The sequence below is a fragment of the Manihot esculenta genome, chromosome 2, assembly GCF_001659605.2.
Source record: "Manihot esculenta cultivar AM560-2 chromosome 2, M.esculenta_v8, whole genome shotgun sequence".
Classification (NCBI taxonomy): Eukaryota; Viridiplantae; Streptophyta; class Magnoliopsida; order Malpighiales; family Euphorbiaceae; genus Manihot; species Manihot esculenta.
In genome coordinates this window covers 2,208,954-2,235,009 of record NC_035162.2, presented here as the reverse complement: position 1 = coordinate 2,235,009, position 26,056 = coordinate 2,208,954, and the positions used below count along the sequence as shown (strand labels likewise).

General features: G+C 34.5%; 5 protein-coding genes across 5 annotated transcripts; 4 read left to right on the top strand and 1 right to left on the bottom strand.

Moving 5' to 3' along the window:
- Nucleotides 1-2,643: 2,643 nt before the first annotated feature.
- LOC110609937 (lignin-forming anionic peroxidase) lies at nt 2,644-4,113 on the top strand. Its single transcript, XM_021749779.2, has 4 exons — nt 2,644-2,919; nt 2,996-3,187; nt 3,269-3,434; nt 3,527-4,113. Exons 1-4 carry the CDS (start codon nt 2,695-2,697, stop codon nt 3,922-3,924), a joined length of 981 nt encoding a protein of 326 aa, XP_021605471.2. The 5' UTR covers nt 2,644-2,694; the 3' UTR covers nt 3,925-4,113.
- A 3,299-nt stretch (nt 4,114-7,412) lies between these two features.
- On the top strand, nt 7,413-8,893 carry LOC110609986 (lignin-forming anionic peroxidase). Its single transcript, XM_021749838.2, has 4 exons — nt 7,413-7,664; nt 7,744-7,935; nt 8,011-8,176; nt 8,263-8,893. The coding sequence occupies exons 1-4, from the start codon at nt 7,440-7,442 to the stop codon at nt 8,658-8,660; spliced, it is 981 nt and encodes a 326-aa protein (XP_021605530.2). The 5' UTR covers nt 7,413-7,439; the 3' UTR covers nt 8,661-8,893.
- A 944-nt stretch (nt 8,894-9,837) lies between these two features.
- Nucleotides 9,838-11,139, top strand: LOC110609913 (lignin-forming anionic peroxidase). The gene is made up of 4 exons (XM_021749753.2): nt 9,838-10,101; nt 10,193-10,384; nt 10,493-10,658; nt 10,748-11,139. The coding sequence occupies exons 1-4, from the start codon at nt 9,883-9,885 to the stop codon at nt 11,137-11,139; spliced, it is 969 nt and encodes a 322-aa protein (XP_021605445.1). The 5' UTR covers nt 9,838-9,882.
- Nucleotides 11,140-13,591: 2,452 nt separating this feature from the next.
- LOC110608616 (lignin-forming anionic peroxidase) lies at nt 13,592-15,464 on the top strand. The gene is made up of 4 exons (XM_021747885.2): nt 13,592-14,191; nt 14,275-14,466; nt 14,558-14,723; nt 14,804-15,464. Exons 1-4 carry the CDS (start codon nt 13,970-13,972, stop codon nt 15,199-15,201), a joined length of 978 nt encoding a protein of 325 aa, XP_021603577.1. The 5' UTR covers nt 13,592-13,969; the 3' UTR covers nt 15,202-15,464.
- A 748-nt stretch (nt 15,465-16,212) lies between these two features.
- On the bottom strand, nt 16,213-19,422 carry LOC110605616 (replication factor C subunit 2). Its single transcript, XM_021744251.2, has 7 exons — nt 19,083-19,422; nt 18,615-18,721; nt 18,382-18,483; nt 17,898-18,093; nt 16,875-17,003; nt 16,597-16,791; nt 16,213-16,511 (listed from the first exon to the last, which is right to left on the bottom strand). Exons 1-7 carry the CDS (start codon nt 19,248-19,250, stop codon nt 16,401-16,403), a joined length of 1,008 nt encoding a protein of 335 aa, XP_021599943.1. The 5' UTR covers nt 19,251-19,422; the 3' UTR covers nt 16,213-16,400.
- Nucleotides 19,423-26,056: the final 6,634 nt, after the last annotated feature.

Below are 26,056 nucleotides of genomic sequence, written 5' to 3'. Positions count from 1 at the left end.
CTATGTATTTATAAAAACTAAACTATTTATACTTATAATTAAAAAATAATAATACACATGCAATATGATTTCTTTATTCCATTCACTATTACTTTCTACTATTTCATACATTCTAATTATTTTACACATGCAATATTTTATTTTTAAAAAATAAATTATTTTATCACAAACTATTTATATACAGCATATGTCCATTATGGCATGAAGAAAGCCCTTTTATTTATTTATATATTTTTGTAATTTTGTAGTTTGACTAATAAACAAATAAGAAAAAAAAAAACAATAGAACAGCTGTCACCAGAGAAAATGTTAAACTGTACTTTTCAGTTATTTAATAAACTAGACAACCAATGAATCCAACTAATCAATTCAATTTAATTTTAATTTTTCAATAATTTTTTTTAAAATAGTTGAATTGTAATAAAAAGTTTATAAAAGGCTAAATATTATAAATATAAACAGGTAGAATATCAATATTACAGGATTAGAGTTAAAAAAGAAATTAAAATAAATAATAAATTTTAAAATTTTTATTCAAAAATCCGAATACTTCGATCCGATTTATACAAACAGAGCCGTTACTTCTTTTGAATGAATTGGCCTTTTTTAGCAATCTAATGGAGAAATTTTTTCGCCATTAAAGTTAAAACTCTACACATCGTGAAAATTTCGAGGAAAAACGTAAGTCAGAAGGCAAAAATAAAAAATTCAAACTCAAGAAAAGCAACGAGAAAAGTAGAGAAAATACATACAATCTGATCAGGAGGAAATATAAAAGCAAGACATTTAGAAAAAAAAAAACCTTTCTTCCTTAATCGTGTCAAGCCATCATTTCCAGAGTTGAGATCTTCTTTCAAGTCGACGATCCATCAAAATATCGTCACGAAATCAGAATTGGGAGCTCAATATAAGGGAAACAAAGGAGAAAAATATAAAAAAATCAGCAATCATGACTCCCTCAATAAAAATACCACCTGCTAGAACCACAAAACTAACAAATCTATGTATGGGCTCATTCGAAGAGGAGATAGAACACCCATTTCCGGGAGAATAAGAAGAGAGCCACCCTATGTAGGAAGGGCAGAGATAGCCATACAGAGCCAATAAAAAACAAGAATGGAGTCTCAAAGGAAACTCTCCAACGAGGAGAGTTGTTATGTTATTCTTATAATTGTGGTTGCTCAGTAAATTTTTTAAAACTTCTTTTTCTTTTCTTCCTCATTTTCACATATTTAGTACAAGTAATTAAAGTTTAGATGAAAATCTTATAAAATGAAGAAGCAAAATAACAACAAAATAAAACAACTATAACTTTAAAAAGGAAAGGAACACAATTACACAAATCATAATATCCTTGAAATGTTAAATTTTGAAAAAATTTAAAATAAATGAATTTTTAAAATTTTTTTTTATATTTAGTAAAGTCAATAATATAAAAATTGAATTAATTCTTATGAGAATTGATTTTAAATTAAAAGTAAATCTTGTTCAAATTGTTAAAATTTTGCATGAAATGATTTCAAGGATATTTTGCTTTGTGTGGAAAGGTCATGATGTGGAAAGATCATGATGTGGATATATAGCTTAGATGTGGAAAGATCATGATTAGGATATTAATAAACAAACATAGCAACTTGCATATAAGATCCAACAAAGTCAATCATTTTGCCTCCAAAGTCAAACTATGATTTATATATAAACATTAAAATATCCTAATTTAAATTTGGGATATCTCAGATTTTTTTTTAAATTGGAATTCGAGATGAAAAGTAAAACCTGAAACCTCGTAGATTTATTCAGATGCATTTACCATCAGACTAAATCTGTGAGTACTCACAGTGATATATATCTTAAGTTCTGTACATCGGATATAAGCAACTGTTTTTTTTTTCCTCGGACTATATAAAACACAAATTAATAATTATGTTCCGCATCACGCCATTGCCCTGCAGCAGCCATATCATCCCATTAGTGGTGCCTTACTTTGGCCGTTAAATTAGGGATGGTCCTAGTTTGACAGCCAAACTAAATTAGTAAAATCATATTATATAAAAAAAAATATTATTTATAGAATGATTAAACTTTGAATTCAAACCCAAATAATCAAAGTATTTAAATAAATAAATGTATTTTTGATAATAAAAGACACTTGTGATCTAAAATATATGTTATTCCTATTAAAAAAGTGAAAAGGAATGCAAATTAATTCATTTCATAATTCAAATTCTAAATTTTTTTGTTAATTTTTGAAGGTATAAATATAACTTTAATATATAAAATATATGAAATCCAAACCACTAGAGTTTTGTCTGACTATATATATTTTGCTAAATAATTATTATTTAGAATGTAAGGTTTGAATTTTATATATGATAATTCTGATATGCATGAGTGTGATAACTATAATTTATTCGATTTAGCTTATCAAATTCATTATCTTAAATATAATTTAATTATTTAATTATAATTTTGAAATAGATAATTCGTATGAAAAAGATTAAAAATTGACCCGAAAATTCATGGAATCTTTGATAGAATATATGTAATGCGACGACAACGTGGATGACAGGCTACAAAATTTTCGCCGTATGCGCACTGTATAAATAGGATATGAGGCTGTGCTTCAGCTGCATCATCTGTTAAACTACAATAGCTAGCAATATATACTAGTAATTAACAGCTTAATTAGAAGAAATGGCTTCTCGTTCATCTGTTCTCTTCACTGGTTTCATGACATTCTTGATAATGACTCTGTGTAGCTTGCCATCTCAAGCTCAGCTTTCTGATGAAACCTTCTATGCCTTGTCATGTCCTGCTGCCGTAGCAACTATTAGTACAACTGTTAGTCTAGCCGTCTTGAATGACACCAGAATGGCTGCTTCGCTCATTCGTCTTCATTTCCATGATTGCTTTGTCCAGGTAATTACAAAATCACTTGATATTTGTCTAATTATTAAGCTGAATTAGCTGTCATCTTATGAATTTTGTATTTCAGGGTTGTGATGCCTCAGTTTTGCTGGATGACACGCCATCAATGATTGGAGAGAAAACTTCAATCTTCAATGACAAATCTCTCAGAGGATTTGAAGTCATAGATGATATCAAATCTCAGTTGCAGAGCCTATGTCCAGGAGTTGTTTCATGTGCTGATATTGTTACAGTAGCAGCTCGTGATGCATCTGTTGCTGTAAGTGACCATCATTTTAACCTCTTCAATTATTAGGCTTATTCTAGCTATATATTTATTCATATACTCTCTCATACATAGGTTGGTGGACCGACATGGTCTGTGAATCTTGGAAGAAGAGACTCCCTCACCGCAAGCAAAACCATGGCTGATAGCAGCCTTCCTCGCTTTACAGATTCTGTTCAGCAACTCACTGACTCGTTCGCTAGCAAGAATCTAACTCAAAGAGATATGGTTGCCCTCTCAGGTTTGTGCCTTGGTGATTAACATATATATAGTTTCAAATATTATTATATGTGGATAATGTAATTTCTAGATATACTATTTGGCATCATATAGGGTCGCATACAGTTGGGCAAGCACATTGCGCCACCTTCCGTGATAGAGTTAACAGCAACACGAGTGATATTGATTCTGAGTTTGGTAGGAGTCTAAGGGAAGATCTTCCATGCCCAGCTGATGGCTCAGGGGATGGAAATCTTGCACCATTGGATTTAGCGACTCCCAATACTTTTGATAACAGTTTCTTCAAGAACCTTGTTGATAAAAAGGGTCTTCTTCAATCAGATCAGGTTCTTTTCAGCGGTGGTGCTACAGACAGCATTGTTATGGAGTACGCGGACAACACTTTAACCTTCAGATCTGATTTTGCAGCGGCCATGGTTCAGATGGGAAAAATAAGCCCCTTAACTGGTACTCAAGGCCAGATACGCACTTTCTGTAATGTCGTCAACTGATTTGCCATTCAATTGTGTCGTCGTGCAGTGATATATACACTATGTCAATAATTAATAAAATAAGGAATTCCTACCGGGAATTGTGTGTTTTTGGAAGTCGTAGGTCAAGTGTAAGGCATAAGCAAGTGTATATTGTGTTGGAGATTATTGCTATTTAAAAAAATAAATAAAACGGTTGTTTTTTGTTTCTTTTTTTAAGTGTGTCACAAGCAAAACAACGATGTTATGAGTAAGAAATAAGAAATTTATAGTAACAAATAAGCAAGCCAGCGTTAGGGGTGATGACCGTTGGATGGCAGCCACTTTGGAGAAGGCTAGACCCGAACAAACGAATTAAACTCAAAGTTTTCAAGCCCTCCTCCTCGGCAGACCGATTCAATACTTTCAGTCTTGATCTGCGTGCGTGAAGCAGGTCGAGTCACCCACAAATCCAAATCCAGTAAAGAGTTCAACCCGGTAATGTGATATGAAGAAAGTCAGCCGGCCCAATCACTTCACAGTCCTGTCCACATGCACGCCGATGAAATTAAATCGTCGCCGGGTGTGGAGAGGGACTCTGACACTTCTGTACATACAGACCCGCGTGATATAGACAAGTGACACTATAGCAGAGAGACCGTTAGGCGCTATTAGGAGACAAATGGAAAAAATAAAGAAGAAGGAATACCTTCATTTTTAGCTAAACTTACAATCGCACTATAAATCTTATTGTTTGGATCTCAAAATAATCAGGGGCGAAACAAAATGCATATCCATATTCGAAGATTAGTCTACCATGTTTTGGAAGAAGTACGACTATAGTTAAATTAATTATGTTGATTAGATAATAATAAATCTTGGTTAATTAATATTAAACGTACGGCCATTGGGTAAACATGGATTTGTTTTTATTTTCATATGAATAAAATAACATAGTTGATATAATTAAAAAATAATTATAAATTAAAGATTAAATAAATTCATAATTATTAAAATTAATTAATTTTACTTTTTCAACCTATAATAAAATAACGCTATATTTTATAAAATTAATAAATTAAAAAATAAAATTAAATAAAATATATAATAATTAATTTATATATTATTACAGTATAAAAAATTAATATTAATTTTAAAATAATTAAATATAAAAAAATAAAAATAATAGAATGAAGAGTACATTAATTAATTGCACGATTTAGCAACCACAGCCTATTATAACTTCAAGAATGAATTTTTAATTAATCTATAACATCTAATTAGTGATATTTACACAACATTCAGATCTCCATATAAAAGCGTTTCAGTTTCAACTGAATATTTTTAGATATGAAAATTAATGGCATAGTAATTTTAAAATTTGATATATCTACGAAGGTGGTCAAAGAAAAGTCGAAGGTATGTTTTGAAATTTAGAACTAAATGAATGTAAAAAGAATCCAAGGCAATTAAATTTATGACAAGAAAAATGTCTTAAAAAAAGCAGCTTTTATCGGACTTTGAATTTGCCAAGATATCGGAACGCGCTTTAATCATTGATGCTTAGCTTTCAATTATTAAAACCAAATCTGACTGCACGATGCAAGTACCTGCAGGAATTGTTCTTCCCAATCACCCTCTACCACTTATTATAGGCTAACGTGTTGAAATAGCACAAGGATAGTGTTTTACTTAAAATATTAAAATTTTCTATCTCAGTTATTTTATATTCAGTATTAATTATTTTTATAAATATTTATTTTAAAATTTTAAAATATTTTAGTTCTATTATATTATTACTTAACTTTATATCATAGAATAATATTTTTAATTACAATTATACTTAAAATTTTATAAATTATAATGAATTTTAAATAAGTTTTGATATATCATTAATTTATTTTAAGAATTAAAATGTACAATTATAAATTATAAATAAAAAATAATAAAAAGGAAACAACGTAGAACGATTGAAGTCTCACATCGTTTCCAAATAAAATTAGTGATTTGGAAAAATTAACATGAAATGAAAAATTATTAAAGACAAATTTATTTGACTCAGAAAAAATAGAAAAATAAAAAAATAATTATTCTAAATTATTATTAGAATCAATTTAATTTATCTTAAAAAAATAGTTTTAAAAACAAATAATATAGTTTATAAAGTTATATAAAAAGACACAATTTTGTTTCAATAAATGTTATTTATATACAAATATATTTATTTTTAAAAATTAAATTAATGTTTGATATAAACTTATATTCATATTTGTCACTAATTACATTTAAACATAGGAGTAAAAAGGATAAATATTTATTTACTTTTAAATAAATATAAATACAAACAAATAAATAACTTTTAAAATTTTATGTCTCAATATAATAATTTTGGTGTGGTGTTTCAATTTGCACACATATAAATAAAATAAAAATGCAATAAAACTTTGAGGATTGAAATAAAATTTTAAAAAAGAAAATGTATACATTTCTCTCAACCAATGCTCTATCTTGCAGTAGCAAAATTTGCCTATCCTTTTTTGCTTAAATAGACCAAGTAAAATAAAAAAGAGTTATTTGTTATTTGTTAGAATCAAATTTATAATTCATTGTCACGCATAAGCTAATATGCATACTTTTAATAAATAAAATCTATAATTTTTCAATACTTATATTTATTATATTTTCATAATTCTTAATCTATATATACATATCAAAGAATGCTTATATTTATTCATGACAATCAAATAAATAATAATAATAATAAAAAAGTAATTAAGAAGAAGATCGACATACAGGTCGGACAGAGATAGAGATGACTTGGAAATTAACAAATAAATACAACAATTTGCATAAAAGATGTAGAAAGTCCATGATTTTACCCCAAAAGTCAAACTATGATTTACAAATAAAAATTATATAACATAGCAATTTAAATAAATTATGTTTTCTATTTTCCTTACGCCACTCCGCCGCAGCCAGCCATATCATCCCATTAATGATGCCTTGTTTTGGCCGGTAAATTAGGGACTCTATTTATCCCTAATTTCACGGCCAAACTAAATTAGTAATATTCATACAACACACGAGGATTGTCGGGAATTTTTTTATTTAGTCAATTTTATATACAATAATAAATTTAATGTCATAATTAATTAAAAAATAGATGCAAGAGCAAACGTGATAAGTGCATACCCTACTGGATCCTCTCATGCATATATTATTACATTTTTTTTTAATCAGCCTAAATATGGTTTTCTACGTACAAACGCAACCCCAAAACAAAGAAATTGCAAGAAATCCTAACATATATATATATATATGTCTCCAAAGATAATGGAAGATTTGATTGATGTATTATTCTGATTTGAATAGATCAAAGAATAAAAAAAGACTCGAAAATTCATGGAATCTAATTAGATAGAATATAATGCGAGTTGACAACATGGATGACAGGTCACAACATTTCGCCGTAGGCACACTGTATAAATAGGATATGAGGTTGTGCTTCTGCTGCATCATCTGTCAAACTACAATATCTAGCAGCTTAATTAGAAGAAATGGCTTCTCCTTCATCTGTTCTCTTCATTGGTTTCATGACATTCTTGATAATGACTCTGTGTAGCTTGCCATCTCAAGCTCAGCTTTCTGATGAAACCTTCTATGCCTTGTCATGTCCTGCTGCCCTAGCAACTATTAGCACAACTGTTACTCTAGCCGTCTTGAATGACACCAGAATGGCTGCTTCGCTCATTCGTCTTCATTTCCATGATTGCTTTGTCCAGGTAATTACAAATTAATCACTTGATATTTGTCTAATTATTAAGCTGAATTAGCTGTCATCTTATGAATTTTGCATTTCAGGGTTGTGATGCCTCAGTTTTGCTGGATGACACACCATCAATGATTGGCGAGAAAACTTCAATCTTCAATGACAAATCTCTCAGAGGATTTGAAGTCATCGATAATATCAAATCTCAGCTGCAGAGCCTATGTCCAGGAGTTGTTTCATGTGCTGATATTGTTGCAGTGGCAGCTCGTTATGCGTCTGTTGCCGTAAGTGACCATCACTATACCTCCTTAATTATCAGTCTAGCTATATAATATGTATAAACATATCAAATTACATAGGTTGGTGGACCGACATGGTCTGTGAATCTTGGAAGAAGAGACTCCCTCACCGCAAGCAAAACCCTGGCTGATAGCAGCCTTCCTCGCTTTACAGATTCTGTCCAGCAACTCACTGACTTGTTCGCTAGCAAGAATCTTACCCAAAGACATATGGTTGCCCTCTCAGGTTTGTGCCTTGGTAATTAACATGTATATAGTTTCAATTATATATGGATAATGTAATGGCTAAATATACTGTTTGGGATGATATAGGGTCGCATACAGTTGGGCAAGCACATTGCGCCACCTTCCGTGATAGGGTTAACAGCAACACGAGTGATATTGATTCTGAGTTTGGTAGGAGTCTAAGGGAAGATCTTCCATGCCCAGCTGATGGCTCAGGGGATGGAAATCTTGCACCAATGGATTTAGTGACTCCCAATACTTTTGATAACAGCTTCTTCAGGAATCTTGTTAATAAGAAGGGCCTTCTTCAGTCAGATCAGGTTCTTTTCAGCGGTGGTGCTACAGACAGCATTGTTATGGAGTACGTGAACAACGCTGTAACCTTCAGATCTGATTTTGCAGCGGCCATGGTTCAGATGGGAAAAATAAGCCCCTTAACTGGTACTCAAGGCCAGATACGCACTTTCTGCAATGTCGTCAACTGATCTACCATTCAAGTTTATGTCTCAAATTCAATTGTGCCGTGCAGTGATACATACACTATGTCAGCAATTAACTAAATAATCGATTCCTACTGGGAATTTTGTGTTTTTTAAAGTCGTAGGTCAAGACTCAAGAGTAAGGCAAAAGCAAGTGTATATTGTGTTGGAGGTTTTCCATTGTATTATTATTATTTAAAATAAATAAATAAAATAGTTGTTTTTGTTTTTTTTTTTTTTTTTGTTTATTTGGGTAAGGAAATTTATAGCAAGAGCATTAGGGGTGAATGCAAATGCATATCCATATCTGGGTTAGTCTACCATTTTTGTTAAAGTAAAGACTATATAGTTAAATTAATAAAAGCATAGTTTCTATACTTGGAGCTAATTAAAATAGTTCCTTCAAATTAATAATAATTTAAATTTTATATATCCTAAAATTTATTTTCATGTGGAATTTAATTAGAAAATTGTAGTGGAATTCATTGTTATTTAAGACTATATACTATTTAACAACAAAAACTTAAATATTAAATTAATCTAGATAATTTAATTATGATTTTTTAATTAGTTCTTTAAAATTATATTACGATATTGCTAATAAATTATAAATAAATGGTTTGAACATTTTGGTGCTATGATATTTCATGATTCTAGAATCTTGTTTGCTTTCAAATTATTATTAGGAAAAACAATTAAGAAACCTTAATTACTTTTTAAGTTTTTAAAAGTTAATTATAAATTTATATAGTAATTAATGTAGCACGCCGAATAACAATCAAGATATTATATTAGCTTATTAATCTTCTATATACATGTATGATTTGAGAATAATTTATTATATCATGTATATATAATTGGGAGAAATTCTCAACTTTAATCTCCCTGAAATGTTGAAGGAACGTAGTCACATGCAGAAAGAGTCCATGCATGCAGGAGAGTGGTTGTAATGTTCAATTCATTGATTTATTCCAAAAAGCACAGTGCCTGGAAAAGTAAGACCAGAAATTTCATTTTAGCCGACTTAGTAAATACCCAACAATATATTAAATGCTACGACATTTGTGACGCTACCTAGAAGAATAGGTCACAAATTTTTTGGACAGGGCACTATAAATAGGATGTGATGCTTCTTCGTTTTCTGCACTCAAAGTTTCCAATCCATAGTCTCATTTCTTTTCTTCTCTCAATTCAATTAAGAAGGGGAAAGGAAAAAATTAGCATAAGAATGGGCTCTCGTTTATCTTTTTCTTGCATGGTTTTGACAATACTGTTTATGATTTTCTCAAGCTTGCCATGCCAAGCACAACTTTCTTCCAACTTCTATGACAACACGTGTCCTAATGCGCTGAGTACTATTAGGTCAGTCATTGATACTGCAGTCTCGAGGGAGCAGAGAATGGCTGCTTCTCTCATTCGCCTTCATTTCCATGATTGCTTTGTTCAGGTACGCAGTTCACGACAAATATAAGTTCGTATTCATTTTTGACGTATGCATTTTCTGGAAACTAATGTGATCAACTTGGCAATCATTGCAGGGTTGTGATGGCTCCATTTTGCTGGAAGATACAGCGTCATTTACTGGAGAAAGAACTGCTCGAAACAATGACCAATCTGTGAGAGGATTCGAAGTCATAGATGATGCCAAGGCTCAAGTGGAGAGCATATGTCCTGGAATTGTTTCTTGTGCCGATATTCTTGCAGTCGCAGCTCGCGATTCATCTGTTGCAGTTAGTTTCTCTCTAAAACTAATTTTCCTGCTTAAAAATTTTATAAAAAAAAATGCTAATATGATAATTAGGAGTTACTGATCTCAATTATTCATATATAAAAAACAGGTTGGTGGTCCATGTTGGACAGTAAATCTTGGAAGAAGAGATTCTACCACAGCTAGCAGAACTCTAGCTGATAGAGACCTTCCTGCATTTACAGATAGCCTCCCCATACTCATTTCTAAGTTCGAAAACAAAGATTTAAATGAAAGAGATCTGGTTGCCCTTTCAGGTTTGTGCGTACGTCAAGAGTTATTATTATAATTATTTGCATGTGTAGAATTATTAAGAAGGCTGACATCTTAATTGAAAAACTTGCAGGAGCGCATACAATTGGACAAGCTAGATGTGTGACCTTCCGTGGTAGGATTTACAACAACGCAAGTGATATTGATCCTGATTTTGCTAGCACCCGACAAAGCCAATGTCCAACTGACAGTAATGGTGATGGAAATCTTGCACCACTTGACTTGGAGACACCCAATACTTTCGACAACAACTACTACTCGAATCTTATTGCAAGAAGAGGACTTCTTGAATCAGACCAGGTGCTTTTCAGTGGTGGATCTACAGATAGCATTGTTAATGAGTACAGCACAGACTCTTCATCTTTCAATTCTGATTTTGCAGCTGCCATGGTTAAGATGGGAAATATAGATCCACTTACTGGTTCTCAAGGAGAGATTCGCAGGGTTTGCACTGCTGTCAACTAATTTATCAATGAATCTTCAAGTGTCTATAGCATCATATATAGATGTATAAGGCACTTTTTAAATTATTAAATATGTTAAATTATTATTTTAATATTAATAATTTAGACAAAATTAATAGAATTAAAAAATTAAAATAAAAGTAATATATATAAAATAGTTCGATCCGCTCCAAATAACTTTTAAACTATTTTTAATTTAATTTAAAATAATTAATTCAAATTATTTAATAAATTTTTCCTAACTATTACATTCAATTTCAATTTCGCGTATATATTTATTAGAATTTTTTTTAATTAAGCCTTTAAAATACGGTAAATGATGAGTAAACCAGTCAAAGTTAATTATGTATATTCAACTTTTATTTTTTAATTATTATTGTTAATATATATATATAATTACGTTTAAGTGCCGCAGTAAAATTGCTGCCGAGTGAAAAGAATCTTGCTGAAAATGATTTAGAATAGAATCTTGCTCATACCAAGTCATTACTAAATATATATATAGAGAGAGAGAGAGAGAAAGAGATTGAAGGTATATATCCAACAAGACAAGAGACATGCACTGAAACCTCAATTGTAGACCTTGCCTAACTGTCGACAATCTGGTAATAGATTATGACATTTACACATAAAACAATATATATATAAAGTTTTTCTTAGCATCAAAGTCTTAAAGAATTATTATATTTAAGATTTTAGTTTGAAATCTATTAACAGAAAGAGTTAGTAAGATGGTCTGCTATCCTACTTAATTATTAACCTTTAGAAAAGTCAGAATGGATTATGCAGGCCTTATCCCTTATCAAGTATCTGCTTAATTGAAACCCATTTATGCTTTCACCAATCATATATAAGCATGCTTACATCATTGCTTCTTACATGTCAATATTAATAATGTTTTTTTTTTTTTTTTGCCCTTTTTCTCATTCAACTGTAATATAGTGAATGGATAAATTAGCCGTAAAGCATAGAAAACAACAAATTATTAAAATTTCAAGGTCTATATAAGGCATAATGCCCCTCTAGAACAAATCATGTATTATGATTTAAACGAATTTCCGATCACGTACATGGTTTTTAATTTGACTTATCAATCTCATTAAGAAAATAAATTCGATTTTTGTTTAAAAAAATAGTAATTATTTCATGGAGTTGTAAATATTAATTTCACCTTCTTATTTAGAGAAATTGAAAAAAAACAATCGGGTGGCCTATTTTTAAATACTGCATTTGTTTAAAGAAATAATTTAGGATTAAATTAATTATTTATGAGTGATTTGAGATAATTAATTGTAAAATTGCAAATAAATATCTCTATTAGATTCCTAAAATATTCACAAAATTATTTATTATAATTTTTTACTACGTCAATAATCAATTTGGTGGGCGTGTAGACTTAAATATAGAAAAAAACAATTTAGAATTATAAGATGCTTTAACTTTTTCACTTATTGTAACATTAAACTTATTAAAATTTATTTAAGAATTACCTATTTGTATAGATAATGTGTTATGTGCACATCACACATGGAAGATATGGGAAAATGTATGATAATATATAATAGTAAATTCAAAATTTTAAAAGATTTTAGACTAACTATATTAGATTAAATGAAAAAAAATATAAAAATTATTTTGCTTATATAATTAATTAAATAATGAATTTGTCGATAGAAAATTCTGAAAAGATTAAATAATTAAAAGAGAGTCTAGATGAAAGAGTTGAGACAAATAAAATTGAACTCATTCTCCTTGAATATATTGATGTAAAACGAATCAAATTAAAACAAAAAAGCTGTTAGGCATATCAAGACATTCTCAAAAGTCTCAAAGTCACTTTCTGACTTTGATTTTTCTTTTCTTTTATATTTATATTTATATTTATATTCAGCTGTATTCCTATAAAATTATGGCAAATTTGAAGTTTATGCTACTTGTTTTATTCGATGATGATAAATTTTAAAAAGAACCTTCGCCATGTTTTACACTTGGTTTCACAATTTTTTCCAACTTTACAACAAAATATATTAATATCTTTTTATCAACAAGCATTTATATTATTTGCTTCAGCTAAATTCTAGATGGACTTTACTAGCAAATTTGGCTCTTTATCGAGCAGAACTCAACTCTATTGAACCAATAATTTAAAATAATAATTATAATATTGAGATTAAGACCAGAAATTTCTGAGAGATTTAGGTTCAGTGCTTCAAAGAATTGGAACCTAACCTGAGCTAGCTTGTTGGCCACCCTACTAATATATTATTCATAAAAATTAGGTAAGTTGTGCTTAATAATAATTTTTATCTTTTAAAAATATTTTTTAAATTAAAATAATCGAATTCTTTTACTTAATATAAATTGCAAACAAGGAGTTCAGATTCAAAATTAACACACTTCCCACCTCCGCACCTTTAAAATAAAAACTGAAAATTTATTCCTTGAATCGGTGGTACTCTTGGAACAGAATTTGCTATTGCAGAGAACGCGGAAAAGCAATTAATAATAAATTGCATGAAAAATGAGGCTTACTTCTTCTTTTCAATCCTTTGATTTATTAAACAAACAAACGAAGAATGGTAAGCTCTGAGAAATTTCATTGAGTTGACATATAATATAATAAAATAAAAACGTTGATGACTAAGACTCAGAAGCAAATATCCCTTGGAGAACAGGTCACGCAATTTTGAGAGTGGACACTATAAATAGGATGCGAGGCCTGTGCTGCTTCCTCACTCTAAACTACCAATCCAATAGCTAATTTGCTCTGAGCTTTTCCCTCTGTTGCACAAACCATTTTCTGCTATATTACGAGTAAAGAGAAAAAGAAAATGGCTTCTAGCTTATCTTTAATTACTTTCATGGCTCTCACAATATTAGTGATGACCTTCTCATGCATCCCATGTCAAGCACAGCTTTCTTCAACCTTCTATGACAGGACATGTCCTTCTGCTTTAAGCATTATAAAGGGTGCTGTTAGTGCAGCTGTGTCCCGTGAGCGGAGAATGGCTGCTTCCCTCCTTCGCCTTCATTTCCATGATTGCTTTGTTCAAGTAAAAATCACTTGTTGTGTTTTGTAATTATCACATGCCAAGTTCTTGAGATCCCAAGTTCCTAATTTTGTGTATTAATGCAGGGTTGCGATGGCTCGGTGTTGCTGGACGATACTCCCTCAATGACTGGCGAGAAAAATTCACTCAATAATGCCAATTCTATCAGAGGATTTAATGTCATTGAAAATGTCAAGTCTCAAGTGGAGAGTCGATGTCCTGGAATTGTTTCATGTGCTGACATCGTTGCAGTGGCTGCTCGCGATGCATCTGTTGCTGTAAGAATTAACTTTCATCTCTTTATCAATCGAGCTTTGAGAAATATATACATCCATTTATTATATCAATGGCCTGTATCGATAACCGCAGGCCGGAGGACCATCATGGACAGTGAAGCTTGGAAGAAGAGACTCCCTCACTGCAAGCGGAGACCTTGCTGATCAAAACCTTCCTCGCTTTACAAATACTCTCAGTGAACTCACTTCCTCGTTCAGTAGGAAGAATCTGAATCAAAGAGATTTGGTTGCCCTTTCAGGTTGGTTACACAAGAAATAAAATTATTTTCAGTTGTATGTAACTATATTTAGATGGCTAACGGTTTCATTTGTGAATCAGGAGCACATACAATTGGCCAATCAAGATGTTTCAGCTTCCGTGCTAGAGTTAACAGCAATGCAAGTGATATTGATCCTGAGTTTGCTAGGTCTCTGAGGGAAGATCTTCCGTGCCCTGCTGATGGTTCTGGAAATTCAAACCTTGCACCACTTGATTTAGTGACTCCCAATGCTTTTGATAACAGCTTCTTCAGGAATCTTGTTAACAAGAAGGGACTTCTTCAATCAGATCAGGTTCTTTTCAGTGGTGGTGCTACGGACAGCATTGTCAATCAGTACGTCAGGGACTCTTCAATCTTCAGGTCTGATTTTGCAGCTGCCATGGTAAAGATGGGAGATTTAAGCCCCTTGACTGGTTCTCAAGGAGAGATAAGAAAAGTTTGCAATGTTGTCAACTGATTTGCCAAAGAAACATTCAAGTTGCAAAATGTTTCACTATATAGACAAGTATCCTACAATAAATAGTGGGTGAATAGCATAAGCAAAATTTATCCGCTAGAGGCATTCTTAATGCCTTGCTCATGTATTCATTTTCAAATTTCAACTCAAGTGTGGTTAAGAGTTTTCTTTCTTTTAATTTGAAGTGTGATCGTTATTCTTGTATGAAAATTTCGTTGTGTTTGCTTGAACAGAAAGACAAGACTACAAATTTGGATGGTGTTTGCTGAGTTTCGTTTTGATATGTAATTTTTTAAAAGAACCAAGTTGAGCATATTCTAGAAAGTAAACTATACGTAATTTAACCAAAAAAAAAAATATTATAGCGGTGCAATCTAGTATATTTTTTTCCTAGTTTTATAATTTACAAATTCCACCGTGATCTATATTGAACTGGATTAAGCAAAAATTTTCCTTATTTCATTATTTCAACTCTCATCTCCAGTTACCAATCCATTTCTGAACCTTGTACGTAGGATTCGGATGCTATGCCGTTTACAAATTCTGGTGACAGTTACATCAATTTTCCCCCCCACTTTTGGACTGAGCAGAAACTTTACCTCACCCAAATCTGGCGATCTGCTCTAAACCGACAGACATGGGAGCGTTTATACAAACCGCTATTCATCCGCAGAAACGCTCCCATCTGCCACACATACGACCAACGGAAAAGCTAAGAGGAAAACAAAAATTAATGGAGCCGCAGTCCCTTCAGGATTTAAGAATGATATTCTACTTGCACGAGTTCTACTGTCTTAACGACCTCCTAAATAAAAAAGTGAATGACAGTAAACATCAAACAGATCTCTCCCCCCCCCCCCCCCCCCCGATCATTTAGTTATCTGCTTTGTGCAGAGGCTGGCTGGGGTGGGTTTTTTTGCCAATAAACGCTGAGCCAATATTAATTTCTTTATTAGCTGGATCTTTTTGGCCGAGCTGTATATTACTCCACATTTCTGGAATACTGCAAGAGCAAACCAAAGCAACGTTGGTAAATATTTGTACTACCTACTATTTCCATAGCATTCAGTTACAAGTTATAGAAGTTCCCACAAAATGACTCTGATTCCACCTTGACAAACATTTCAATGGCAAACCCAAAAAACCACTGATACTTGCATCAGCAACTCACTATCACATTACTGAAATTGAACCATGTCTCACGCTGCTTTGGCTGTCTCACGAACTAGGGAAAGCTTAGCCAAAAGACCACATAACTGAAGATAGGAACCTACCCCATCACAGATTCTCATATGGGCAAACCCAGTTTCCTGCAAACTCAAATAAATAAACAAATAAATCAGGAAACAAAAATGTGATTGGAAGGAAACATTAAGCCTAAAAATTAAGATTAACCTTCATGAACTCCAATTTCAAATATTCAGCCATGTCATAATTCTTTATGATACGAAAAAGGGTTGTAATTATGTCTGTAGGAGAATAGCCCAAATCATAGAGCTGCTTCAGACCAGTACAAGCATCATCAAACTTTCCCTCAAGCACATGGCGAACCATATTCTTCACATGCAACGGATGAGGCTGGTCACACACCTGATATGCAACCAACACACTTAAGAGTTACCATAGCACACTGATCACTAATACCATCCACTAGAGTTATTAAGACTTGTAACCTTAAAAACATTTTCCTGGTTGACAAACCGGAATCCACTGTATGTAGCTTGCAAGTTATTCAATGCCTGCCTCATATCTCCATCAGCGGTAAATATGATTGCCTCAAGGCCTTCAGGAACATATGGGACCTTCATTGTGTAAAAGAACAAGTCAATATTCTTGCACCAGCTGTATAAACAGTATATCACTATTCAATGGTGCAGTAGTATTATAATCTTTTAGTATATAAACTTTTGTGAACCATGCTGGATACTACTTTTTTTCAAGTTAGACATGTATAACAGCTTGAGGTGGGAAAACTCAGCTTTATCCAACCTTGTTATCTTGATTCTTGAAATTGATGTCTTAAAGCAACATTTCATCAAAACATGATCAGACAGTTGTCACTTCATAAACAGCTCACCACTATATTTCAGCGGTGAACTGAAGTTACTATCATATTGCCCATCTGAATGGGTGATTTGCCCATTACAATTAGCAAGATAGTTGTTGCCTGCCTCCTACCCAGTTTTTGGTTCTTTTGTATCCATGCGACAGCTTTAACAACCTTCAGAAATCAAGGTTTTATCTTCATTATTTATTTAATAGCCACTAAGCGATACGTCTCTCGCAAGAATGGCACTCCACTAAATTAATGCAATAGGTGATAAAAGCAGGTTAATTTCAAGTATTCTCATTGAACTTTTCAGTGGACCACTTTGTGCTCAAGGAAAAAAGGGTGCCACAAAAATAATTGAATTCCCGGAGAATCACAATTGAACCATAGCTACCGTCAGCAACTGGTCTCTTCTAATATAAACAAATGGAATATTCTAGTAAAACAGAGGAATTGCTATGAACTTTCGACAAAAGCAGATGAATTGGGTCCAATCAAGAGACAAGAAATAGTAAATAATGTAGATGGAGATTCCTATAATAACAATAAGGATACATTAGGCCCTAACCAAAGAACATAAATTAAGGAATGGTTCAACAATGCTAATGAGTGCAATATATTGCAGAACCATAAATAAACTACATACCTTTTCGGCTTCAACTACTACCAGGAGACGACCAAGTATTTCTTGATCAGATAATCTTGAAAATCGAACAATTGCACATCTACTCTGAATAGGCTCAATAATTTTAGAGGATGTATTGCATGCAAGAGCAAAACGGGTGGAATTTGAATAGATTTCCATAGTGCGCCTCAAGGCTTGCTGTGCTCCGGATGTCATGCTGATATTTGTTCATCGTAAATGAAAGACAACCATGCCATGACCACCAAAACAAAAATAAAACAGAAAAAGAAGATAAAGGAAGAATTAACTAGCAACAAAAGAATTACATAAATAAATCGTAAACAAAAAATATATGGTCCTAATGCAATAAAACATATTTGAAAGAGGATATCAAATGCTAAAGCTCATGCACAATATATATATGTGCGTGTGTGTGTGTCAGTGAAGCAACATAAAAACACAGCTGGGGCATAAATCAAATGTAACAATATCAACCACAACTCACCTATCAGCTTCATCCAGAATCACAATTTTGTGTTGTCCAGGAGACAGTGTCACTTTCTTTTGAGCAAACATCTTGATTTTGTTCCTCACAACATCTATACCCCTGGTAAACAAGATGGATTGATAGGAAGACATGAAAGTTAGTGATCCCAAGTATCATGAAGCTTAAATGCCGTAAAACTGCAATAATCACAAGAGGAAGTTTAAATGCCATAAAACTGCTATCCCCCCTACCTGTCATCTGAAGCATTCAGCTCCAATACAGCCTCCTTACAATTCGCTCCTAAAAGCTCATGTGCAAGAGCCAGGATACTTGTAGTTTTACCAGTTCCAGGAGGACCCTAAAACGTATAAAACAAAGTGCTAACAGACAGCTTAGCAACCTAACAGAGAGCAATACTATTAATTCGAAACCTTTATGTGAACTTTTCCCATGTAAATTAGAAACAAAGGCCGCCTTTTAACCGAATTATCCATTTATGCTTAGCTTTAACTCGGGGAAGAAAATACATTTAAAAAAAAAATACAGACGGCCAACTCTTCATTTTCCACCTGACTGAAAAATCCAAATCAGGGTTTAAAAATTTTATTAATCAATATAATTTCTCACAAATAATAAAAATAATAGTTTAAATTAGTAGAAGAAACATATAATTGGCCATTCAGCAATTAAGATCTAAACCTACGGAACATGAAACGTACGGCTAGGATGAGGTTAGGCATGTTGCCGTCACGAGCAATGACTTGGAGGCGTGAGATGGCGTCCTCGTTGCCGACGATGTCAGCGACTTTGTGGGGCCTGTATTTCTCCACCCATGGAATGTCGTAGCTGTGACTGCTAGTATTAGCCGATGAAGACGACGAAGCCATTGCGGGTCACTGTTTACAGACAGGTCGAAGAAGGGAGGTGGAGATAGGCAGAGAGTAATTCTTTATGCAGAAACCCTCGCTCGCGGGACCGCTGAAACTATCCCTAAACCCCTTCCTTCAATTTGGAGGGAAACAGCAAATAGTGTTTTTTTTTTTTTCTTCAGTTGCAATAGGTGGACTTTGCGGAAAAATACAATTTCTTTTAAACATTTTATTTTATAATAAACTATAATTTAGTTTATGTGATTTAATTAAATTTATATATTAATTTTTTATTTTTAATATCTAACTATTAGTGTTTATATAAAAAAAAAAGCGTTGTAATTTGCTTCTTGCCGTTGCTGTTAAATATAGGTGGATCTTCTTTGATTATATTTGATTTGATTATATAAGTGATTATTTTTTTCTTAATTTTAATTCCTAAATATTTTTATTTCTATTTGGCTGCTTAAAATTTTCCTTTCCATCAATGTACATGCATCTTTAAAATCTATTAGAACTATATATAAAAAAGATAAAAAGCTAAAAAAATAGAAAATTAAATTAAAATGAAACGAAATAAATTGAACTAATCAAACCAATTCAACCCTAGTAGAAGCAAACTAACAGACCAATCAAGCACAGAGAAATAAAATACCAACTTCAGTGCCATCAACGGACTTCACACTGCTAGCGTTAACTGAGAGCCAGAATGAAGTTTAGAGCAATTTCAAACATCACAAAGTCCATCACTGTTTTTCATTCTCTCTGATATGTGAGCCACTATTTTTAGGTTTTCTTAACTTTTTATAGTGAGGGATTTTTCATACCGTTGAATCTAAATTTAGATTTGAATTTTTTTTTTTAGATCTTTAAAATTTTAATTTCATAGGCTTATTACCTTTCGAACTTGAAAACTCTTTGAAATATATTCTATTTTTTTAGACTTAAATTTTCTACACATTGGACTTTGTAATATGTTTTACTTAATAAAACCAATCTCATAGTAAAAGTGAAAAAAAAAGTTCTCAAAGTGCGTGATGTAAATCTCCCAAACACTTCTAAAAAAACATTTAACAATATTCAAATGTCAATCCCCTTATTTTAATGATTGTATGCATGGAAACACCTTGAAGACTTCACCTATCTTCATTACCATATTCAAAACAATTGTTAATATTTCATGTAGCCTAAAAATAGAAGGTAAGTTGCAATCAAAGGAAACTTAATTTAGGTTCAAATGTCAATTGCATTGTTATATTTCAATTCGATTCATGTATTAAACGGCAAAGTCTTGATAATGCACCCAAATTGAATAAAACAAATGTTTTTTTAATAAAAAAGTTAAATAAAAAATAACTCCATTGTCCAAAGAGTGTTTTTTTTTTTTTACGATTTCATCTTTCCTTTTAAAATATTAATCTTTTACTTTATTAAATATGCAGCTTCCCCTATCTCTTTTAAGTAGAAATTAATATTTTTGCTCCTGCTTCAATTATATTATTTTCATTTTATCCAAGCAAGAAATATACACATTTATTTTAGGTATTATCAACTTTTTTTTATTGTAGAGTGAATTTTTTAATAAATTTTTAAATTTTACGTACTTTTATTTTTAAAAAAAAAAAATCAAAAGGAGTTATTTTCTCGATGGTGGCTATACATGGGATTGCCACTAACATGTAGCCGTAATGGTCACCTTCGATTACCGACTAATGCGAAGAGTTTTGGCCATTACTCTTTTATAATTATTGATCATTTGTAATTTTTTCTTTTTAACCATTCAATTTTTTTTTCTTTAATTTTAATTCATGCGATTGAAAAAAAGTTTGACTACTCTATTTTTCTTAATTATTTTGTTTAAATAATATATAAAAGGGTTTTTTTGTGATAAATTATATAATTTCCTTTTAAATTTAATAATTCGATCAGACATTCAAAGCTTACACATTATTATTTTTATAATCAATTGGTCCGTGAGGTTGGTATAGGTCCCAACATCTATTGTTACTTAGACGGCACAGTGGAAAAGCATCAAAATCTTTCTATATTAGGTGAGAGCTTTATAGTCTATGTTTATATGCATGATGTATTTAATTTATTTAGTCTTAGTAGTGTTTTTCTTTATTATGTTCTAAGCCTTCTTCTAATTTATAATGGATTTAGTTTAGTTATTTTCTAATGAGATTTAATATTTTTATAATAATAAAAAATACAATTTAAAAAAAAATAAAGAAAGCGACGGCATCACACTATTATCTTTTACTCTTATTAATGTTCCAATCAATTTCTATTTTCTTGTTCAAAAATATAATTGCACATATATCTAATTAATTAATAAATAATAAATAAATCAAAATTATAATTTGCCTCATATTTAATCACATTTTATTAACTGATGACCACGAGATTTCCGAATAAAAAACGAGGCCCACGATATCGGCCCATTACTCAGATATTTTCGAGCCCTTAGTATAAATAAGGTCTGGTTCATTCAAATGGTAAGGCCGGACTCCCTCCTGACGTACCTCAACCGGGATGGCCCATTCCCCAGTTCCGTAGGGGAGCCCCTCTTCGGCCCAATCTTGTTCCCTTCACCCGGCCCCACCTGGCCGGTCCAACCAGGAACCCGAAAGAGGATCCGTCCACTCATCTTGCAGACCCGCCTACCCGATCCTGGAGAGGATCAGAGGCCGTTATGCATGGGGCAGAGATCTGATTCCTTCGTACGTCCGTATCAGCGTGGTAGGGACAGGTGGTCTACTAATATTCGTTCTATCAGCACGTCACTAGTGGACAAAAGGAAACCTATAAAAGGAGAAATGCTCTCTTCTAGGTTTAAGCTTTTTCTAAGTTTACAGAGCCCATTGTAAAAACCCTATTTCTCTGGATCTCAGATCATCAATTGGCGCCGTCTGTGGGGAAACGAAGGAGATCTTTTCATCACCGGAGTTCCACTCTTAACAACACCCACTGAGATCCACGATGGCTAATCACAACGAAAACAATCTCAACACCCCAAATGACCTAAGCTCTGCCCAAGAATGGCAGCAGTTCTCCTTTTCTAGCCCTACAACATTAAACAATCAAACACCCATTCCTCTCAATCCTTCGCCAAGTTTAGCAGGGAATGCCCCCACCGCTACCTTATACAACCAGGACCTTCAAACCATGGCCCTCCAGCTACAGAATACCGCCTACTGGTTGGGGCAGATAATGCAACAAAGGGGCCTCAGCACCCCCATAAATACACTCCCAGTGGTAGAAGAACCCCAAACCAATGAGCCCCGACCTACCTCTGATCGCCTTCAAACTAACAGCCGTGACACTGGGGAAAGAGAGAGAAGAGCAGCCGAAGAGGAAGAGCCGGAGGCTCGAGCCCACGGAAGAAGGGCGAGGGAGATGATAGAAAATGAGGAGGCTGACAACTATTCCGCCGAGACAACCAGGTGGACCAGAAGTGAAGCAGAGGAAGAGGAGTATCGCCTGGAGAAAAAACCTAGGCCGGAAGATGAAGATGTGGACCAAAAACTGCAGAAGTTGAGAGAGCAACTCTTGGTCGAGCTGGGAAAGAAAGATCAAAGCCAAACCTTCCTGCCCACTACTTCGCCTTTCTCGAAGTGGGTGCAGCAGGAAACTGTCCCTAAGAAGTTTATGATGCCGTCCATGGCAGCCTATGACGGAGCTGGTAACCCAAGGGAGCATGTCATGAATTATAAGACCTTCATGGAATTACAAACTTTATCGGATGCCTTGATGTGCAAGGTATTCCCAACGACACTTTCAGGGCCAGCGCGAGCGTGGTTCAACAGCCTGGAGACTGGGAGCATTGGGAGTTTTGGAGATCTAGCCACTCGTTTCATTAGCCGGTTCATCGCCGGGGTGCCAGCGGATAGGAAGACGAGTTATCTGGAAACAGTAAAGCAAAGACGGGAGGAATCGCTTAGAGAGTACGTAGCTCGTTTCAATACAGAAGCCCTGCAGATTCCCGAGCTCGATGAAGGAAGGGCGGTGGAGGCCATGCAGAAAGGAACGACCTCCGCGGAGTTTTTTGGTTCTTTAAGCACGAAGCCTCCGACCACACTGGCCGAGCTAATGAAGAGGGCTGAGAAGTATATAAGACAGGATGACGCTCTGGTGACAAGCAGATTCGCCAAGGGAACGGCAGGCAAGGAGAAAGCCCCGGAGGAAAGGAGGCCGGAGAAGCATGAAAAGAAACATGGCAAAAGGTCCGAGCCTTACAGACAGCCTTGGGAGCGAAGGGACCAAAGACCTTTTCCCCCTCGGTCCTCAGAACAAAGGCCACTTCCTTCATGGGTTCCAGAGAAGCCGACCCCACTTAACGCCTCTAGAGCCGAAGTGCTCGTAGCCGTCCAGGACAAAGAATTCTTGCAATGGCCCAAGCCCCTGAAAGCGGAAGCCGACCAGCGAAATCCTGACAAATATTGTCAGTTCCACCGAACTCATGGTCATGACACCAACAACTGTTTCCAGTTGATTGCAGAAATTGAGAGGTTGATCAAGAGAGGGCACCTAAAGAACTTTGTAAAGAAATCGAAAGGACAGAGACCTCAACCCAATCCGACAGCTCAAACGCCGAGAATAACAGGAGCTAACACTGTGAATGATGGGTCCAGTGGAACTATCAACATGATCGTAGGAGGCACGGGAGGTCGGATGAGCCGAAGAGGGAACTAGAGACCTTCTTCTTATCAGAAACGGAAACAGACAAAACCTTCAGTCTCAACGCCGGCCTCACCAAGGAGCAGAAAGCCGAGGTGATGTCCTTGATTCGAGGTCATGCATCAAGCTTCGCCTGGAAGCCTTCGGACATGCCTGGGATTGACCCCGGGGTGATGACCCATAGACTGAACGTCCTCCCTGAAGCCAGACCAGTAAAGCAGAAAAAGAGGGTAGTAGGAAGGGAAAAGCAGCAGGCCACCAAGGAGGAAGTACAGAAGCTAGAGGAGGCAGGCTTTATTAAAGAAGTTATGTACCCACAGTGGTTAGCCAATCCTGTATTAGTCAAAAAAGCCAATGGCAAATATAGGATGTGCATAGACTTTACTGATCTGAATAAGGCCTGCCCTAAAGATTGTTATCCCCTCCCTGATATTAATAAAATGGTCGACTCTACGGCCGGTTTTGATTACATGTCATCTTTGGATGCAATGTCTGGTTATCATCAAATTCCAATGTATAGGTCGGATGAAGAAAAAACCTCGTTCATAACGGAAGATGGGACTTATTGTTATAAAGCCATGCCTTTCGGATTGAAAAACGCCGGGGCAACTTACCAAAGACTGATGAACAAAATCTTCAAAGAACAGATCGGCAGGAACGTAGAAGTTTATGTAGACGATATGGTGGTCAAGAGCCTAACTTTCCAATAGCACGTGGCAGATATGAAGGAGGTGTTTGGAGTATTAGATCAGTACATAATGAAGTTGAATCCGGCAAAGTGCGCCTTTTTCATCAGAGGAGGAAAATTCCTGGGATACATGGTAAGTGGGAAAGGCATCGAGCCCAACCCGGAAAAAGTAGAAGCTATACTAAATATGGCAGAACCAACCTGTGTAAGGGACGTCCAGAAACTGACCGGGAGAGTAGTGGCACTCAATCGATTCATGTCACGGTTGGCAGAAAAGTGTCTACCGTTCTTCAGAAAGTTAAGGAAAGTGCCAAACTTCGAATGGACAGAAGATTATCGTGAAGCCTTCAAAGAACTCAAAAGTTATCTCAGCTCGCCTCGTGTGCTTAGTAGTCCTATAGAAGGTGAAGAACTTCTGATATACCTGGCAGCCTCCGAGCAGGCAGTTAGCGCCGTACTGGTAAGGGTGGAAGAAGGAGAGCAGAAGCCTGTGTTCTATGTCAGCAAGGTGCTCAAAGATGCCGAGGTCAGATATCTGAATATTGAAAAGATAGCGTATGCTCTACTGCTGGCAGTCCGGAAGTTTAGGGTTTACCTGGAAAGCCACCAAGGAGTTGTCATGACAGATCAACCCCTGAAGAAGATCTTACATAGACCGGAGACTTCAGGTCGGATGTTAGCTTGGTCTGTGGAGATCGGTCCTTATTGCCTAGAGTATCGACCTCGGACAGCTATAATGTCTCAGGCCCTCGCTGACTTCATAGCGGAGTGCACATTCGATGAGAAACAAGGAGAATCATCCTCAGAAGCGTCGAGGAGAGAAAGAAATGAAGAACTCTACCAGAACTTCAATTGGAAGTTATACGTAGACGGGGCTTCAGGCGCTGGAGGCAGCGGTGCAGGAATCATGCTCAAGGGGCCTGGAGACTTTAAGGTTTGCTACGCCCTGCGCTTAGAATTCCAGGCTTCCAATAATGCGGCGGAGTATGAAGCCCTAATAAACGGAATGATGGTGGCAATGAAGGTAGGGGCAACCGACCTCGAAGTAAATAGCGATTCACAACTGGTGATCAATCAGGTTACTGGGGCGTATCAGGCTAGGGATCCAACCATGCAGAGTTATCTGGCAAAAGTAAAAGCAATAGAGGCCGAGTTCATAGATCAGGGAGTTACCATCAAATTCCAAAGAATACCACGAGAAGAGAACGAGGAAGCCGACCTGCTCAGCCGATTGTCCAAAGAAGAGCTAGAACAGCTCCCTGATGAAGTATACATACAACACGTTCTCGTGCCTGCTTTTAGTAAAACTAACACGGTGTTGCAGGTGGAACAAAACCCAACTTGGATGACCCCATACCTAGAGTACCTGGAGAAGGGAAAACTCCCTGAGGATAAAGAGGAAGCCAAGAAGATAGCAGCTCGTGCTACCAATTACCAAGCAGTAAGAGGGACCTTG